The sequence below is a fragment of the Podarcis erhardii genome (genome assembly GCF_964252035.2).
Source record: "Podarcis erhardii genome assembly, chromosome: 11".
Lineage (NCBI taxonomy): Eukaryota > Metazoa > Chordata > Lepidosauria > Squamata > Lacertidae > Podarcis > Podarcis erhardii.
This window is the reverse complement of record NC_138501.1, coordinates 6327154-6345934: the sequence shown is the minus strand read 5'-3', so window position 1 is coordinate 6345934 and position 18781 is coordinate 6327154. Positions and strand designations below refer to the sequence as shown.

Sequence of the window (18781 nt, the reverse complement as noted above, 5' to 3'; positions counted from 1 at the left end):
CAAGTGAGCCCTTTCTTAGCGAATCCCAACCTGGCAAAACCAGTGTTGCAAGTCTATGCCACTTCCTTTCTCTGGTTCTCAGGTAATCTATTTTGAGCACACTGTTCTGCAAGCAGAAAGGTCAGTGTGTTTAATGTTTAGAAGCCACACACTTGTAAAGTCTAGACTAGTTAGTCTTCGAAAGGACCCCTTATATTAAGGAATAGAGACTGGATTCTTTTCAGTTTTCCCTTCTATTCAGCAATAATCCATACAAGATCAGAGTTTAGTGGCACAACACATGGAAAGGTCTACTAGGTCCTTTGACCAAGTTTTTGACCAAGGCAACTAAAAGATTTCAGACTACAGGATAAAAAGGAAATATATATGAGAACTTACAAACTGTGGCTAGTTAGACCAATGGTCAGCCACAGAATTAAAAGGCAGCTCCTTTAGCATTTTGCTTGTAGCCTTCCATGCATTTTTGGCCCCCAGGATGCATGCACATGCCTTCCCCCAAAGAATCCTGGGAACTGTAGTTTGTTAAGGGTGCTGGGAACTGTAGCTCTGGAGGGGGTAAACTACAGTGCCCTGGATTCTTTGGGGAAGTCAGGTGCTTTAAATGCATGGTGTACGCAGAAACTCCCAGCAGCAGAACCCAGTCAGGAATTATGGGAGTTGTAGTCCAGTAGCAGCAGCAGGACCACAGGTCCTTTTTTCATAAGAAGGTAATTCTATTTCACACACACCTATTTAGATAGACTCTCCACATACATATCTATAAGGAAACTGTCTCTTAACAAATACAAAATGCTGAAATGCAAGTGAGATAAGGGAGGAAAAAGAATGTTTCCATGGAAAAGATGCCTCATGGTGAAAATTCCATGCAATTTTAACACACTCCCAGTATTTAACACACTCCCAATGGGACTTAGTTCTGAGTAAGTGATTTTAAGTAGAAGAAGCCCGAGTAGGCTGCAGTCCTATGTATGCCTATTTGGGTATGAGCAAGCCTCACTTGCAATATAATCCTAAATGTATTTACTCAGAAGTAAGTTCAACTTGCTTAGGATTGCTGCAAACAAAAACATGTCTGCTGCCTTAGCTAAGCAACTGAAATAACTTACAGCACATCCCTCTGCGAGTTTATTTGGAAGTGAGTCTCATATGCAATTGGACTTACTCCTGGGTAAGTGAGCGCAGAACGGCAGCCTCAGGTATGCAAGAGAAATAACGCCCATTGTGTATTTGCGCCATTGAAGGGGTTTTCCACGGGTGGCTTTATAGGAAGCAGTAAACAGGTAAGTGATTTTTGGCCCAGATAAAGAGATTCTCAAAGAAACCATCTCTATATAGGCAGAAAAACCTCCCTGGGCAAGAAAAGTTTTGGATAGAATCCTTATAAATTAAGCTGGAGTGCTATAAGACCATTGCTCAGTGATAAAGCTCAAGGTCCCATGTTTAACTCCTGGTACTTTCAGCTAAGAGCATGGGTAGGCAACCTAAGGCCTGGGGGCTGGATCCGGCCCAATCGCCTTCTAAATCTGGCCCGCAGATGGTCCGGGAATCAGTGTGTTTTTATATGAGTAGAATGTGTGTTTTTATTTCAAATGCATCTCTGGGTTATTTGTGGTGCCTGCCTGGTGTTTTTACATATGAGTAGAATGTGTGCTTTTGTTTCAAATGCATCTCTGGGTTATTTGTGGGGCATAGGAATCCGTTCCTTTTTTCCTTCAAAATATAGTCCGGCCCCCCACAAGGTCTTAGGGACAGTGGACCGGCCCCCTGCAGAAAAAGTTTCCTGACCCCTGGCTAAGAGGAACGAGGTAGCCTGTGCTTTAAGAGGCCAACCGTGGACGTGCTATTAGGCGGGCTACTTCTTATATTCCCTACGGACTACATCTATGGCCGCAGGCTGCTTAGTCCGGATTAAGCGGTTTCAGCAAACCCTGAAATCCACGCCTTGGCGTCTAGTCCCCGCAGTGTGCTCTGCACCCTTGGCTAGTCCTAAAATCGAGAGGAAAAGAAAAAGAGAGAGTCGGAGGCGTGCGCTCCGACGGAATAGCCCCGGGCGCACCGCTCCCTCCTCCCGGCCCTGCGCTGCTCTTGGGAGGCGTCGACGGCGCGGCCGCCTCTCCACGGCCAAACGCGGCGCTCCAGGTGGGACGGGGCGGGCGCGGCGAATGGCGCTGGGCTCTCGGAAGAAACTTTCTTGGCTGAAGGGGTGGAGCGCCGAAGGGGCGGCGCCGAAGGGAACCGGCCCCCGCGGCTGCTGGGCGCGGGCAGGGTGGCTGGGCTGGGTGGCGGGTGCTGCCCGTCCCGCTTGCGATCGCCCTTCCGAGCCGGATCCAGCCTCCGGGTGCCGGATGGGCTCCCCCGGGGGAGAGCAGGGGCCCCTGGACGACGCGTCCTGGCTCCGCTCGCTCTTCGTGGCCTGCGACGTGAACGGCTCGGGCCGGATCGAGCGCGACGACTTCGGCGCGCTGTGCGCCGAGCTGCGGGTCCGGCCGGCCGAGGCCGAGGCCATCTTCCAGCGCCTCGACAGCGACCGCGACGGCGCCATCACCTTCGCCGAGTTCGCCCGCGGCTTCCGCGGCTTCCGCGGCGCCACGCAGCGCCGGAGGCGGCAGCAGCAGCGGCGGCGGGACAGCGCGCAGGAGGCGACCGAGGACGGGGCGGACGAGCCGGGGCTGCCAGATGCCCGCGACGTCTTGAGCCAGGCGGCGGCGGCGGCGGCGGCGATGGAGCCGAGCCAGGCTTGGCGGGAGTTCGAGCAGCGGCTCGGGGACGAGGCCGGCTTCATCCCCAGGTAACCCCCGCCGTCGTCCCCTGCCGGACTGGGGGGCGAGCGAGGAGAAAACCGCGGGGAGGAAGGCAGGCAGGCAGGCAGGCAGGCAGGCAGGCAGGCAGGCAGGCGCAACCCGCCTGGGCGCCCGACATGCCAGAACATCTGGGGTGTGCAGGGGGGTTACAGTGGCGTAGCGTGGGTTGTCAGCACCCGGGGCAAGGCAAGTAATTTGCACCCCCTAACCCGTGGATTTGCGCCCCCTAACCCGTGGATTTGCGCCCCCTAACCCGTGGATTTGCGCCCCCTAACCCTAACCCCCAGATGTTGCGCCCGGTGCGGCCGGCCTCCGTTGCACCCCCCACGCTACGCCACTGGGGTGTTATGAATGGTAAAAGGGCCTCTGAGCATGTGCCGAGTAGCGTTGCCGGCCTTTTCCTCTCTGCCAGCGACTCATTACAAAGCAGACAACGGTAGGGATTCCTATGCACCTGGAAAACTTGTCCGCCTTTCAAGAATGATGGAGTGATGGGGAGCCTGTGGTCCTCCAGAAGCTGGTGGACTCCCAAAGCCTCTCAGCCCCGTCAGCAGGGCTAGTGCTCAGGGATACAGAGAGCTGTAGCCCAACAACATCTGGAGGGCTGTAGATTCCCCCACCTTAAGGGTGCACAGGGACATCCTGCTTGGAACAAAGGAGCATCCCTAAAGGCAGTTTACCTTTTGTCAGGGATCAGCTTGTGATGTACCATATTTTTCCATGTATAACACACCCCCGTGTATAAGATGCCTCCTATTTTGGGGGACTCAAAATTAAGAAAATGGGAGGAGATTGCCCCCGTGTATAAGATTACCCCCCTTTTAACATTATTTTTTAGTAAAACAACCCCTAGTCTTATACACAGAAAAGTACGGTATTTATTAGTTCTTTATTTGTGTGTCCTCCCACACCTCACTTCCTCTGAGGAGCTCAAGGCAACAGTCAGAGTCGTTCCCCCCCCCCCATTTTATCGTGACAGTGGCTCAGTGAGGAGAAAAAGTGTGACTGACCCAAGTTAGTTATTCTAGTGGACCTTTCAACCTGGGATTCCTCATTTGGCACTAGCCACTGAACAACACTGTCTCTAAGAAAAAGGGATAAAGAGACAAAGCTTGTAAGTCAAAGCATTTAGTTTCTAGGCATCCTCTTGCAATTTCAGAAATTAACTGGTGGCAACGGCTCACTCTAGATGCATTTTCTGTCCACATAAACAATTTTATGTGTGTGTTTTTTAAAAGAAAAGAAAACACACACACACACAAACACACACCCTTTTCTCTGCCCCGCATTGTTTGAGATAAAACATTAGGCAGTGGCAATCCAGTCAGGCTGCAATAGGACTTTGGGATGGGAGAGGGGGGGGGGGACCAATAATAATAGAGGCCCTTAAGAGAATATTTTATGATGCAATCCATATCTTTGAAATATCCTGTGCTACAAGTCTGCAAGTTGCCACGTCGCTTCTGGACTCCTTTTTGTCCATTACTGCAGGCAGACGACGCTACTCTCTTTGTGGGTTTCAGGTCTTTTCTCTTACTGCTTAAGAAACCCCAAAGCAAGCAGCAGTGGTTATCTGAAGGCATCCCAATTCTGTAAAAGTTTGCAGAACACATTGCGAAGAAGAAGAAAGTGTACCTTGCCACTCCCTCCCTATTTTTGGAGTGGGCAGTTGCTGCGCAGCTTACAAGGAAAATATTGAACACAAACAAATGACCAAATAAATCGTTATCTTTTATTGCATCTGTTCCTGTTTAGTGTTGGGGCTCCATTTACAGCTGGAATAGCAAGGGGAGTTGTGTGGCTATTTAAGGCAGGGCAGGAAGTTTGCCCTTGTGCTGCTTTGGCTCTTGTGAAAATACTGCCCCTTCCCCATCTGTAGATGATCCATCTGCTATAGCAAGCCTGTCCAAATGGCAGCCCTCTGCACTGGGGTAGGAGCAGTTTTGGAACAGGCTCTTCTCACGCCACACTCCGCGTCCTTTTTTGAGACTGGATATGCCACTTCCTACGACTTCAAAGCAGAGGCTGAAAAGCAGTCAGAAAGAAAGGGTCGAATTTGGTATAAAGAAGTGTTCAAAACTCCTATTGTTCTAGGCACATTTTGTGACAGAGTTTCATTAGTGTGAGAAGTTTATGAACTCTGTGCGCAATACTGCACTGTCCCTCAGACCTTGTGAGGCGCCGGATTATATATATATATTTTTTGGGGGGGGGGATGAACAAATTCCTATGCCCCACAAATAACCCAGAGATGAATTTTAAATAAAAGGACACATTTTACTCATGTAAAAACACCAGGCAGGCCCACAAATCACCAAGAGATGCATTTTAAATAAAAACACACATTCTACTCATGTAAAAACATGCAGATTCCTGGACCATCTGCGGGCCAAATTTAGAAGGCGGTTGGGCCGGATCCGGCCCCCAGGCCTTAGTTTGCCTACCCGTGGCCTAAGATTTCAGATCAAAACTGCAGAGTGGAAGGAAAGGAGGACCTTTTTCTGTGTCTCCACTTCCAGCTACTCTCTGAAGTCTGAAGAAGAGACCCTCTTAAGAATATTAGGGGGGTGGGCAGGGGAAGGACTGGACCATGTGGAAAACGAACATAATATTTTAGCCACAGTTCATTCATTTTCAGCTTTGTATTCTTGCTATATAAAAAAAGTGCACCTAGACATTCCATTGTTGCGCCCATAACCTCGGTTTAAGGTGCCATTTAGCTACAACTTTCATGTCTCAAGTTTCTAACACTGGTATAAAGGCAAATTCCTTCACTCTGCAGAGCAGTGAAATCAGAATTTTGTAACTGTTTTAATGCACACATGTACAGGTTATCGGCCAGAAATAACTTTGAAATGATCAAAGCACCCAAAGGTTCCTCTCTGTCTCATGGATGGTTTAAATTGGAGGCAGTCAGACTTCTGAATTCCAGTTTTTAGAAGCCACAGGAGGGAAATGTGCTTTTGTTCTTGGGCCCTACATCTGGTTTCCCACAGACTTTTGGTTGGCTACTGCGAGAACAGGATGGAATCTACATGGGCCATTGGCAACCCAGCAGGCTCTTCTTAGGTTTGTGTTCTCTCCCTCTCCCCAAATGTATGACAATAACACAGGTTTCCATTCAACTTGAATTGCAGTTCAGTTTGTGGAAAGGGCATAGCTCGGTGGTAGAACATCTGCCTTTCATGCAGAAGGTTACAAGTTCAATCCCCGGCAGTGGCAGGTAAGGCTGGGAGAGACGCTGCCACTCTGTGTAAACAGTACAGTGGTACCTCAGGTTAAATACACTTCAGGTTACAGACTCCGCTAACCCAGAAATATTACCTCGGGTTAAGAACTTTGCTTCAGGATGAGAACAGAAATCGTGCTCCGGCAGTGCAGTGGCAGCAGGAGGCCCCATTAGCTAAAGTGGTACCTCAGGTTAAGAACAGTTTCAGGTTAAGAACGGACCTCCAGAACGAATTAAGTTCTTTATCCAAGGTACCACTGTACTGAGATAGATGGAGCAATGGTCTGACTCACTATGAGGCAGCTTCTTATGCTCCTGTGGGATCCTGGGACTATTAATGCAATCCTGCGCATGTCAACTCAAGTGAGTCCTGCAGAGTTCAGCAGAGCTTACTTCCAGGTAACTATGTACAGGATTGCATCCTCAGGCCCATTAAACTTGGTGGGCTCTCCTTCTGAATAACAAACACGCATAGGAAGTGGACTATCTGGGCCTGCAACAGATATTGTCAAGAACGAGGGTTTAGGCTTAGCATTCATAGTCCTGTGAGGTGATAAATTGTCTTGTGACAAGCATATCACATTCCGTGTTTGCCTTTATGGATGGGCCCTGTGTTTGCGCAGTAAGAAGGCTCTGTTTGTGATAGCTGATCTATGATAGCCATTTCGCCCAACCATGCTGTGACGTGAAAGGCTCAGTGACCAAATAGTAACGGTGACACCCTGGGATGCCAGAGGAGGGAGTGGTCATGCTAAAGAAATGCCACCCTGTGCATTTCTGCATTGCAAGCTTCTTTCATCTGCAATAATTGGTTACCATCATTTTGCTTATGATGGGCTTGCTGTTCTGAGTAGATTATTTTCTGTGAGTGGAGTAAGGTCTCTTCTGTCAGATTTCAAAGGCCATTTTTGCTTCTGCTGTACTATTGAGCTTTGTATGACAGAGAACAGCAAAGATGGGCTTTCTTTCCAACTGTATATAATAATTTATACTGCACTTCCTTCCATATATCCCAAAAGCTTTTCCCCTTTTTGGCAGCAGGTAAAGCTGTTTGCCTGGGCTTCTGTAGGATACTATAGCTAGTATGGAGCTTCAGTTTAGGAGTCAGTGAGTGGCTCTAAGTGGTTTTATGGACTGTGGTTTTAAGGATTTGTTTTACCTGCTCTTTTAATAATATTGGAATTATTTATGTATTGATCATTGTACTGTACCCTGGAATTTTAGGCTAAAGGAGAGACTTAGAAGTGTTCTTAATAGATAAATAAAACACAATCAATTAAAGAATTTTAATTAGCCACATAGGAAGGGATGTTTAGGTTTCGATTAAGGCTCCATCTAGGCCAGCGGTTCTCAACCTGTGGGTCCCCAGATGTTGTTGGACTACAACTCCCATCATCCCTGAGCTCTGGCCTTGCTAGCTAGAGGTGATGGGAGTTGTAGTTCAACAACATCTGGGGACCCACAAGTTGAGTAAGGCTGATCTAGGCCATGGGCAGGTAACCTGTCATATTGGGTTCCACTTCCCATCATGGCCGCTGGTTGGGGAGTCGAGCAGGATCAACAGGGCCAAAGGGTTAGTCAGTCCTGATGTGGCCCAATATCCTGCTTTGGATAGTTGTTGCCTCCTTTATTTAAGAGCCATAGCTCAGTGACAGAGCATATTATCTGCATGCAGAGGGTCCTGAGTTCAATCCCTGGCATCTCCAGGCATCAAAGGTCAGATTTATGTGCTTTTCCAGACAGCAGCAAGAAAAAGGAGGCAGTACTTAGCTTAAAACTTAGCTTAAAAAATTGTAAGAGTTTCTAAATTATTTGTATAAAAACACAAAGATGGTTTGCTAAAGCAGTGTTGTCTAAGCTTGGAAAATCCATCTTAGACAGCCTTACTAGTCGGATTCACATGGTGGAAGAGGTGAGAGGGTGTGACCTAGCTAAACCTGGCAGGACAGCTGACTCTATGGTTTTAACCCCTTCATGCATTAATTACATTTAAGCATGTTGGTTATATGAGGCTGCTGAGGGGGCAGTTGATTATGAAAAGGAACCAAGATGTCAGATTTTCAAGCAAAGGTAAAAATTATCATTGATTTTCTGGAACATAGGAAAAGGGGATCATTGCACTGCTGTTGTTCACTTTGACACTCGAGTCTGTAACTTGATCCATGTATTGATTTCCATGGTGTTCTGAGTGGGCTTAAGAAGGCCCTGGCTCTTTCATACAGAATCACATTAGAACACCGTTTCCCCTAGTTCAAGATGCTCCTTTGGCATGAAGTGTGAGAGTGCAAATTATCTACCAGGAGGCTGTTGGAAGGGATGCAAAGAAAGTTATGCTTCCATCTAAAGAACAGTAACCTTTAGTGGTGAATGTGCAACAAGCAATGCTCAGTGCTAGAAATGCAGTGAAGGGGACTCAAGAGTACACTGGGAATGAATCTACATGATACAACAAGAATCTAATTAAGCTTAGTATGCATTTGCCATATAAATATTTAAAATAAGCTGCTTACACTTGTCTGTCATTTCTTTTATATATATATATATAATTTTTATTAATTTCAACATACCAATTATTACCGTATTTTTTGTTCTATAAGACTCACTTTTTCCTTCCTAAAACGTAAAGGGAAATGTGTGTGCATCTTATGGAGCGAATGCAAGCTGCGCAGCTATCACAGAAGCCAGGACTGCAAGAGGGATTGCTGCTTTCACTGTGCTTCTGAGATTCAGAATATTTTTTTTCTTGTTTTCCTCCTCCAAAAATTAGGTGCGTCTTGTGGTCTGGTGCGTCTTATAGAGCGAAAAATACGGTATACGTTCCACAGAGCTTCACATCTTATACAATCTTTTTGGACTTCCATCAGCACCTCTGATGATCCACCATTTTTATCATTTCTTCTGCATTTCTTAAATTCCTATTGCCTTTAATTATCTTAACTCACAATCCACCACTTTAACCATTTTTTGCAATAATTCAAATAATTTACCTCACAAAACTTCTTGCAAACCTACAAACATAATCTGGTCATCACAATTACTTTTCAAATAGTCTGTAAATTTACACCAGTCTTCTGTGAATCTCTGGTCTCTCAGGTTTCGAATTCTTCTGGTTAGTTTATCCAGTTCTGCATAGTCCATCAATTTCATCCTCCATTCTTCTTTTGTCGGTAATTCTTCTTACTTCCATTTTTGTGCCAATAATATTCTTGCTGCTGTAATTGCCGGCACACTTGTCTGTCATTTCAGTAGCTTTGCGACCATTGGTTAGGAGATTGGAAGATTGGTTCAGATTTCATTCTTACTGACCAATCAACTAGAACACTGTAGCTTGTCTTTTCCTTTATATTTCTGAATAAAAAGGCTAGAGGGTTCTAGGCACTGCTTCTAGTTAGATAAGCACTGAAGTATTGCCATAGCTCTTTGTAGCCTGTAATGATTCTAATATGAACTTGCAAGAGCTGCATAATTTATATTTCCGTTTTATTGCATCAGAAACTCCTGTATTGAAAATATTAACTGAATATAGATTGCAGTTGCCCATTTGAGATATTGGGCTTATGTAGAATAATTCAGATGATCAAGAACTTTGTAGGCTGTTCATTTATCTATTCAGTATCTTACAAAATTGTTATAACATTATTTTTAAAAAAGATTGGAAATCCCTAAAGTCTTCACTTAAATATATATGTATGTTTTTTTTAAATATATAGATTGTGTGGGTGTGTTATCTTTAAAACAACATAACCAGAAAGGTTTGCAGAATAGGTGCTTTTTAAACTTGGAAGGGAGTCCTTGATTTGTCTTGCTTTCTGAAAGGAAATTTTTTCTTATTTTTCTAAGATGCCAAACAAAGGCTGCTCAGGTATAGCAGACTGCTGAGTTGGTGGTGGAATGAGGCATGTGCAAAGAGAGTTTGTGTAAGCATCTGCCTCCTTTTCAGCAGCTAGTCCTTATCGCAATGCCATGGATACAATGTTTGTCATAGCACTTTTAATGCAGTCCAGCTGCTTAATAGGGTGTTAGAGTGAATTGCCATAGCTTTGTTCGGCGTGACAGTGCAGAGTGTGGTTTGCTTCTAAAGGTAAAGGTAAAGGGACCCCTGACCATTAGGTCCAGTCGTGACCGGCTCTGGGGTTGCAGCGCTCATCTCGCTTTACCGGCTGAGGGAGCCAGCGTACAGCTTCTGGGTCATGTGGCCAGCATGACCAAGCCGCTTCTGGCGAACCAGAGCAGCGCACGGAAGCGCCGCTTACCTTCCCAGAGTGGTACCTATTTATCTACTTGCAGTTTGACGTGCTTTCGAACTGCTAGGTTGGCAGGACCGAGCAACGGGAGCTCACCCTGTGGCAGGGATTCGAACCTCCGACCTTCTGATTGGCAAGCCCTAGGCTCTGCGGTTTGCACCACAGCGCCACCCGTTTGTGATGGTCAAAATGGGATAGCTGAGCTGAATCGAGACACATGACAAAGTTAGGTACTTGGTGGTGCAAAGCAGTCTAATCTGGACTCAGGTTCACTATCCCACGTGAGGGGAAAGGATTGCTTGTTGTCTTCAGCCAAACATGCTCACCTCCTACTTCCTTGGGTGTGGGCTGTGCACAGAGTAGTAACAATGGGGGCAGATGCACGGATGCTTAGTCATAGTTTTGAGTCCTTTTTCTGTATAAAAGTGCAGCAGGACTAGTCCAAGATGCTTGTAGCCTAAGGTGAAGAACAAGATGACAAGCTCCCATTCCGTGTCCAGAAGCTGACTGAGCTGGTAGCTGGATCTTGTTTTAACTCTGGCAACGAAACTTGGTTTTCTCCTGCACTGGAGGGTAACAGACTAGCTTAGGGGACTCAGAAGTGGTCACGTGGCACACGGCTCTGTCATTCACCATCTCAGTGCCACTCCTCACTCCACCATGACGGCTGGGAACTTTGCTTGGGACAGCTTTTAAAATGACTTTGTCCTCCAGCCACAAGTGGAACTCCAAATCTTAATGCGCTTCTTCAAGCTTGGGTGACTCAAGCTTCAGGTCTGACTGCTGAATGTAGATTTCTCATTATCATTTCATTACCTGGAAATGTATTTGAGTGTATGTGGATCAGAAATTCCTTTAAGTGATTCTGGGGTATTTGGATTTTGTTTCTGACTCGTCTCTGATGCAGAAGCAAAGGACAAAGTTAATGGGAATTTTGAACACAATATTTTGCTCCTTAATAATTCATTTTCAACAAATGGTCACAATATTTGGCGGCAGCATTGATGAACCAACTTGCACATATTTCTCCTGGAATATTGCAGTCTTTAGGTTACCAGGGTGCCGTTTCAATCAGTTGAGCTACAGTAAGAGGTAATGATAATCAGGGGTAGAGGTTGCTCTGAAACAATAATCTCAAGTGATCTGAAACATGGGGTTATATCCTGTCTTGGTCATACTAGCAGTAGACACATTGAAGTTAATGGACATGATTAACTTAAGTCCATTAATTTCCGTGGTTCTACTCTGAGAAGAACCTACTTGGATACAAACTGCAGGAGGGAAGAATGATTTCCACATGCCCCTTCCTCTAAATGCCCCATGCAATTTCATGGACTAGCTAGCAGAGCAGTAGTCTTCAGCATTTTTGAGCACCTGCCTTTAATCCAGGCATAGGCAAACTCAGCCCTCCAGATGTTTTGGGACTACAACTCCCATCATCCCTAGCTAACAGGACCAGTGGGCAGAGATGATGGGAGTTGTAGTCCCAAAACATCAGGAGGGCCAAGTTTGCCTATGCTTGCTTTAATCCAAACATGCATTTGGGAACCCAACTCTTTTCCTTTCTTTCATATATTTGTCTGGTGCTACTGTTGTGACTGACCTTAGATCAGGCCACAATCTGAAAGTGGGACCCAACCCAGTTGAAGACTGGGCTGCTTGTTAATCTATATTTCTCTATTGCTTTGTAAATCTCTATTTCTGGTACCCTGTGCCTCTGTAAAGGTGCTGTGGAGCTCCTGTTGAATGGCCCATACAATGCCGCCACCTCGCAGAAGCCTTTAAGTGGTGGTGTTGCCCTTCACTGAAGATTAAGGATGTCTTTGCCTTCCCAGCTGACCGTAGTTCCGTAGTTAAAAAACTTCTCTGTGTCCAAAATGGCTCTGGGGCTGGTGGTAGCAGTTGCCAACGCATGCTTTTAATTTCAAATCTCATTCAGCCTTTTTGTATATAAGCATTCAGATGAGTGCCTGCTGTCGCCTCTAATTTAAAAAGACCCCATCGCCTCCTTGTGACTCCCGGTGCTTTCGGAGAGAGTTGCGCTGTTGCGCTTGCCTGTGGTGTGTTTTCTCGCTCCTTGCACCTGACTGGCACGGCATAAATGTAGGCCGCCGGAGTCTGCTGAATCAAGCTCTTTTGACAGTTGTAATTGGGCCAGCGAGGAACAACGAAACCATATTGTGGTTTTTGAGATCAAATAAGCTGAGCAAACTCCCGCAATTGCCGCCATATGTTTGTGACAGCAGCGGCTCTTCCTAGCCGAGCTCAGCAGGCGCAGACTGAACAGTATGGCTGGGGGCGGGGGGGGGGGGGGGTTGAGCCTTAAGCTTTCAACCTCCCTTCTTTCAGGCTCCTTGTTTGTTTAATCTTTGAAGCTGAAAAATCTCCAAGAACAGCAGCTGTGACGTGCTTGAGAACCAGAACAAAAGGTAGCACTGTCAGAATAGGGCCACGAAGCCGGCTTCTCAGCTCCTGAAGATAGGTTTACAAGGGCTCTATGGAAAGGGAGGGGGCAGGGCTGTGGGGAGATGTGTATTGTGAAGTTGAGATGGTGGGGTGTAGAATAAATAAATAAAGTAACAAGCTCTGATGCATGCATCCAGTGGGCCATTATGCAGAAACAAAACCTGTTGCTCCCCCCTGAGAAAAATCTATAAAAAGCATTTGACCCACAAAGCGGCTTAAACATGCCTGACAGCAGGTGGTAAACAAACAAACAAACAAAACTTTTATATGCCATCATCATTAAATTGGCCTGATGCTTTCCAGGTATTTTGGGCTACAGCGCACTATTGCAATTCAGAACATCTTCCAGGACCTAGGTTGCCAAAGGCTGAACATTTCAGAGCTATGAAGTGGAAGCCTCTTTTTTGAATCTCAGCTTGGCACTCAACCCCCTAAAAGACCCTTATCCCTCCTGAGATTCAGTCTTATGTACCTAATAACTTGGACAGAATCAAGGCTGTGGTGATTTTTATGCAAGTAGGTTGTTAAAAACAAAAGGAAAGTGTGGATTTATTTTTTTTAAGTGAACCCACCTTCCTGCTCTGCTTGTTGAAAATGATATGTCAGGATATTTGATGCCCCTTACAAGGCCAGTCTGGAAGACAGTATCCCCAGAAGGATGTTGTGCCCAGGAGATTGCCTGTCCACCAGTGTGTGAGGGAAGCTGCACAGACACTTTCTCTGATTATTCAGAGCATTCAGAAAGGTATCAACAGGCCCAATAGCCGAGCCAAACGCCTTGGCCAGACTCTGCTGCATCCAGCCCAGGTGCCAGTTCTTTTCGCATATCTCCTCAGGCCACACTGCTATTCTCCTTCATAATATCAGCCACACCATCCAGGGTCATTCCCCAGTGCAGTGTGTCCTTGTCAGCATTGCTCTTCTGTGGTCAACGCAGGACAAGCAAGTCAGTCTCTGCACAAAGGAGCAAATGGGAAACGGATCTGACATAAAGAAACGGCAACATTCACTCAACAAGTGGGCGAACATTTCAGTCTCCCAGGACACTCTGCTCACTGAGCTGGCAGTTGTCAGTCTAAAACAAAGGAACTTCAAAGGGAGACCACAGTGTGAAGTTGTTGGACTAGAATTTATCGGGGAATTTGATTCTATTTATTTAGCCTTGAATAGAGACAATGGCATCCCCTCTCACTACAGGGGTGAGTTAACGTACTGCCATAGTGAATTGCCACTTTGCTTATCTTATATACATTTGAACGTTGCATACAATTGTCTCAGACTGGGCTTCTCGCTGTTGTTTTGCACCACTGTTTATACCCCCCCCCCGTTCCCATTGTGCATACTTGCCAACTGAGGAGAACAGTTCATGCACCTGACAAGGTTGGCCCTAGTCCACAGAATTTTATGCCATGATAAATCTGTTAGTTTTTAAGATGACGTAAGACGGTTTTTGTTTTGTTTTTGCGGCAGCCAACTAAGACAGCTACATGTCTGGACAATTTTACGGAAGGTGCACTGAAAATTTGCTTACCTTTCTGTAAAAATGAAATTGGGCACCCGCCCTGTGGAACGCCCTCCCAGCAGATGTCAAAGAGAAAAACAGCTACCAGACTTTTAGAAGACATCTGAAGGCAGCCCTGTTTAGGGAAGCTTTTAATGTTTGATGGACTATTGTATTTTAATATTTTGTTGGAAGCTGCCGAGAGTGGCTGAGGAAACCCAGCCAGATGGGCGGGGTATAAGTATATTATTATTATTATTATTATTATTATTATTATTATTATTATTATTAGCCATGAAAGTTGGCCTCAGTTTGGCCCGATTCATCCACCACCAATTCCAATGAGTATTTTGGTTGCAGTTCCTAGATCATATATATTGACTATCTTTAATTATCCCAACAGGAACGCCAGTGGCATCCAATGGTAGGTTATCGGTTGAGTTAAGTTAATTTTTGTTACAGCATCCTAGAAAAGCTTTTATCGTGCTGCCTTTCTTACTAACAGTGCATGGGCGTGTGCTTGCTGGTTTCTGTCCACTTCTCTAAAGTTTATCCTGCATCTAAAACCTTGCACTATATATATTCTTCACACAATTATTGGGGAGCAGAGCTGGCCCCTTTGGCCCTGGCCCTCCCTAGGCGCCTATGCATTGGGGCACACATCTGAACTGGCAAAGCCCGTGCTGAAGCAGCTGCTGGGTGTGTGGTCTTCTACACAAGGAGGCCAACCATGTGATGAGGAGAGCCACTTGCATGGAAGCCTATGAGCAAGGAGCTGCTCACCCAAAGGCTTCACAAAAGCAGGTATCTGGTCCCACACATGGCTGCCTAGGAGGTGGGGCCATCAACAGAGAATCAGAGAATTCTAGAGTTGGAAGGGTCCACGAGGATCATTTAGTCCAGCCCCCTGCAGTGCAGGAATTTTGTCCAATGTGGGTCTCAAACCCACGACTCTGAGATTAAGAGTCTCCCGCTCTACCAACTAAGCCAGGGGTTGGCAACCTAAGGCCCATGGGCCACAAACGGCCCATGGGGGTCGTTTAACTGGCCCACAAGCTGTCCCCGAACTGAGCCGCCCGCTTGGTGATTCCCTGTGCACTGTGCTAAACCGGCCCAGTGTGGCGCGGGGACTTGCTTCCGCGGCGCCGGAAATCGCGCCTGTGCATGCGCAGACGCCGGCAATTGCACGCGCACAATCCAGACCACGGAGGGATCTCTGCTGGAGTGAACCAGCCCAGGCGAGGTAAACCTTGCCGACCTCTGAACTAAGCTATCCCAGCACATGCCTGGGCACAAAACCAGTATCATAGTTGGCATTTACATGGAGCAAACCGTTTTCTACCAAGTTTACATGAGCCAGTGGTGAGGAACCTCAGGCCTCGGGAGCCAGATATGGCCCTCCAGGCCTTTCTGTTTGGCCCTCCAAACTCTCCCCAGGCCACACCACTCACAGGCCCTGCTTTGCACCCCAAAGAGTGTTTGTCTGGCTGCAATTTGCCTTTGAACTCCCATTAGACCTCTTGCTTATCTGGATGGAAGATAGAGATGCGTCTGAGTAGAAACTAGCCTTCGGTACAAAGGCAAAGAATTACATTTGTTGCTCCACCTACTTTTGCTTCTGACCTCACCTTCCCACTGGCATGTGACCCTCAGAAAGTTGTGCAGAAGTTGCCTCTGTCCCCACAGTAAAAGCATTAATTATTGTGCAATTACACTGTTTACAAAACATTTTGTAATATTGTTTTGAAGATATCCAAATCTCTTCTGAGTTGATGCCATTAACCAAAGAAATGCTAACAATTTTGTAAGGGTTAAATATAATTGATTCGTGGTACAAAAGCCTAACCCGCGAAAACTGAATAGGAGTGCTTTTTCCTTCGCCATTTCAACAGCTATCTCTGCATGAGATATAAACTGATTATTTGTGAGAAAATCTGCATATGCTTTAATTGGTAATTTTTTTCCTCTTCCAGGCAAGAACAGGTCAGTGTTCTGTATCAGAACATCAATATCGTGGAACCACGATTAATTCAACCTTATGAGCATGTTATTAAGAACTTTATTCGAGAGATCAAGCTTCAGAGTGCAGAGATGGAAAACTTAGCCATAGCTGTAAAAAGGTAAGAGTCAAATGTTTTGTACTTCACAGTGAAACAATTACAGTGGTGCCTCACAAGACGAAATTAATCCGTTCCGTGAGGCTCTTCGTATAGCGGTTTTTTTGTCTTGCGAAGCAAGCCCATTGACAGCTTAGCGGATTAGCGCTATTAGCGGTTTAGCGGTTTTTAGCGGATCAGCTGATAAGCGGCTTAGGGCTTAGGAAAAGGGGGGGAAAAGGGGAAAAAACCCCGCAGGAACTCGCAAGACATTTTCGTCTTGCGAAGCAAGCCCATAGGGAAATTCGTTTTGCGAAGCGCCTCCAAAACGGAAAACCCTTTCGTCTAGCGGGTTTTCCGTCTTGCGAGGCGTTCGTCTTGCGGGGCACCACTGTACCATTTTTGTCTGCAGTACATGGTGTTGTTTAAAGTCACATGATAATGTTAATGGCAGCATTCAACTGCCAAAATTTCATTGTGAGTTGGATGAGGCTGGTGGGTGTGAGAAGTCAAAATTAGCATCGGTTATCCTGGAGTCTCTGAGAAGCTGAATGAAATGCTTAAGATCCAAAGGCTAATATCTTTCTTTTTCATGCTATGTTTTCTCCTTGCAACCATGGGGTTATATCCGCAGAGCAGACCCACTGAAATGAATGGACACAACCAACTTAAGTTCATTCATTTCAGTGAGTGTAACGTGGCTGGACACAACCAAAATTCCTTCCTTATGGAATCAGGATTGTAACTTTTAAAAAAATGTCCTCTCAGAAGTCTGTTTTACTTTAAAGTTATAGCTTTGAACACACATATGTAAAAAGGAAATAGTTATCAGTTATGGACTGTTCAAGCATGCCATCCAGGCCGATGGGACTGGTGAAATGCGTTTGAACTTTTTGTTGCTGATGGTATATATCCAATATTATTCCATGAGAAGCAACAGTTTTAGGTCCCAGCTGATCTACCTTTTTGTGGTAACACATCATAGGAAGTTGGCAGCAGAAAGGGAAGCGGAAAATGAAGCTGCCTTCTTTGTGCTGCCATTAGAAGATGTTCAGAATGGTGTGTGAAAAACCACTTCACATACAGTTCTGCACATCATTTGCAGTCACAGCCTTGGTAATTGGATGTCCTAAGCAGTTACAATGCTTGGGATATCTGTGTAGCATGTACCATGCTAAGATAATTCGGTTGCTTTTAATGACAGTAATGAGAATCAGGTGACTTTAATTTGGAGTTGCCGATCTGCACTATATATTTAAAGCAGTATCATACCACTTTAAACAGCCACGGCTTCCTGCCTGAGAACTGCAATTCGTAAGAGGTGCTGGGAGTTGTTAGGAAACCTTCTGTTCTTTCCAAAGTGCTGTGATTCCCAGAATTTCCTGGAAAGAGGTACTGTCTGATGAACTACTCTGTAGATCAGGCATGTCCAAAGTCCATTTTGGGGGCCTAATCAGGTCCACCAGTCAGTTTAATGCAGCCCTTGTGGCAGTTTATTTCCTGGGGTAAAATCCTAAAACAACCTCAACAACTTCAACCCTAAAAAAGCTCAACAACTTTGGTTATCCCTTTGGTCAGCCCTTACGGCCCTTCACTTCATCAAATCTGGCCCTCTTTGAAGAAAGTTTGGACTCCACTGCTGTAGATTGTAGCTCTATTACTGGCATAGGGATCTCAAACTTCAAGCACTCTTTACAAACTACAGTCCCCAGAATGCATTGGGGGGAGCTGTTATTGTGTAAAGTGGAATGATGCTGCTTTGCAGATGAGACCAAGGTCTTTGTTCACCTTTTCCCAAATGCCTGACTTGGAACATCTTGAGCCACCGATTCAGGTTAGGGATGGAACAAACCATGTATTCTCAATTTTCTTTGAAGTTTCTCAAGATGGCCTTGTGTGAATGCTTACATTTTAGAGCACAAGATAAAGCAGCAATGCAGCTTGGTGAACTAGAAGAGGAGATGGACCAGAGAATACAGGCTGCAGAGCATAAAATCAAGAAGGAGGTGAATAGTTGATGTTTATAGCCCTAATATTTCTTTTAGAACTGGCTTCTCTGCTTAAGAAAATTAGTGAAGAGATTCTGGCTTCTGTGCCTGAGGCTTCATACATGAAACCTTTCTCTGCATTCTTTCTCCTCCCAATTTGCCATGGATGTGAAAGGTATGAAGGTCAGAGCTTTCTCCACCTCAGTTTTTGGGTGGGGAGCATTAATAAGGAAAGGGTGGCTGGGGTGGTGCTGTTTTCAGTGCCTGTGAGAAACATTTTTTAGGCCAGATAGAGGCTGATGTGCATTTTAATTGGAACTTTTCTTTTCTTAAATGCACATTTTTGGTTGTATCTGGTTGTATCTATACCAAGAGTTTTCTTTTAGCTCAGCTTTTGTGTGTGTGACTTTTTTGAGAAATTGCCTGATCCATGTGATGGGCACGCAACTTGCCTGC

General features: G+C 45.7%; 1 protein-coding gene across 2 annotated transcripts in view; it reads left to right on the top strand.

Moving 5' to 3' along the window:
- Positions 1 to 2271: 2271 nt before the first annotated feature.
- RASEF (RAS and EF-hand domain containing) overlaps positions 2272 to 18781 on the top strand; it is a 37637-nt gene continuing 21127 nt past the window's right edge. The window contains exons 1-4 of one of the 2 annotated variants that reach the window (XM_081880980.1): positions 2272 to 2788; positions 14645 to 14665; positions 16215 to 16361; positions 18253 to 18343. In XM_081880980.1, the coding sequence (XP_081737106.1) occupies positions 2346 to 2788; positions 14645 to 14665; positions 16215 to 16361; positions 18253 to 18343 (702 nt within the window). In that variant the 5' untranslated portion in view covers positions 2272 to 2345. The remainder of the gene's footprint in view (positions 2789 to 14644; positions 14666 to 16214; positions 16362 to 18252; positions 18344 to 18781) is intronic. The other variant, XM_081880981.1, reaches the window with a different exon arrangement.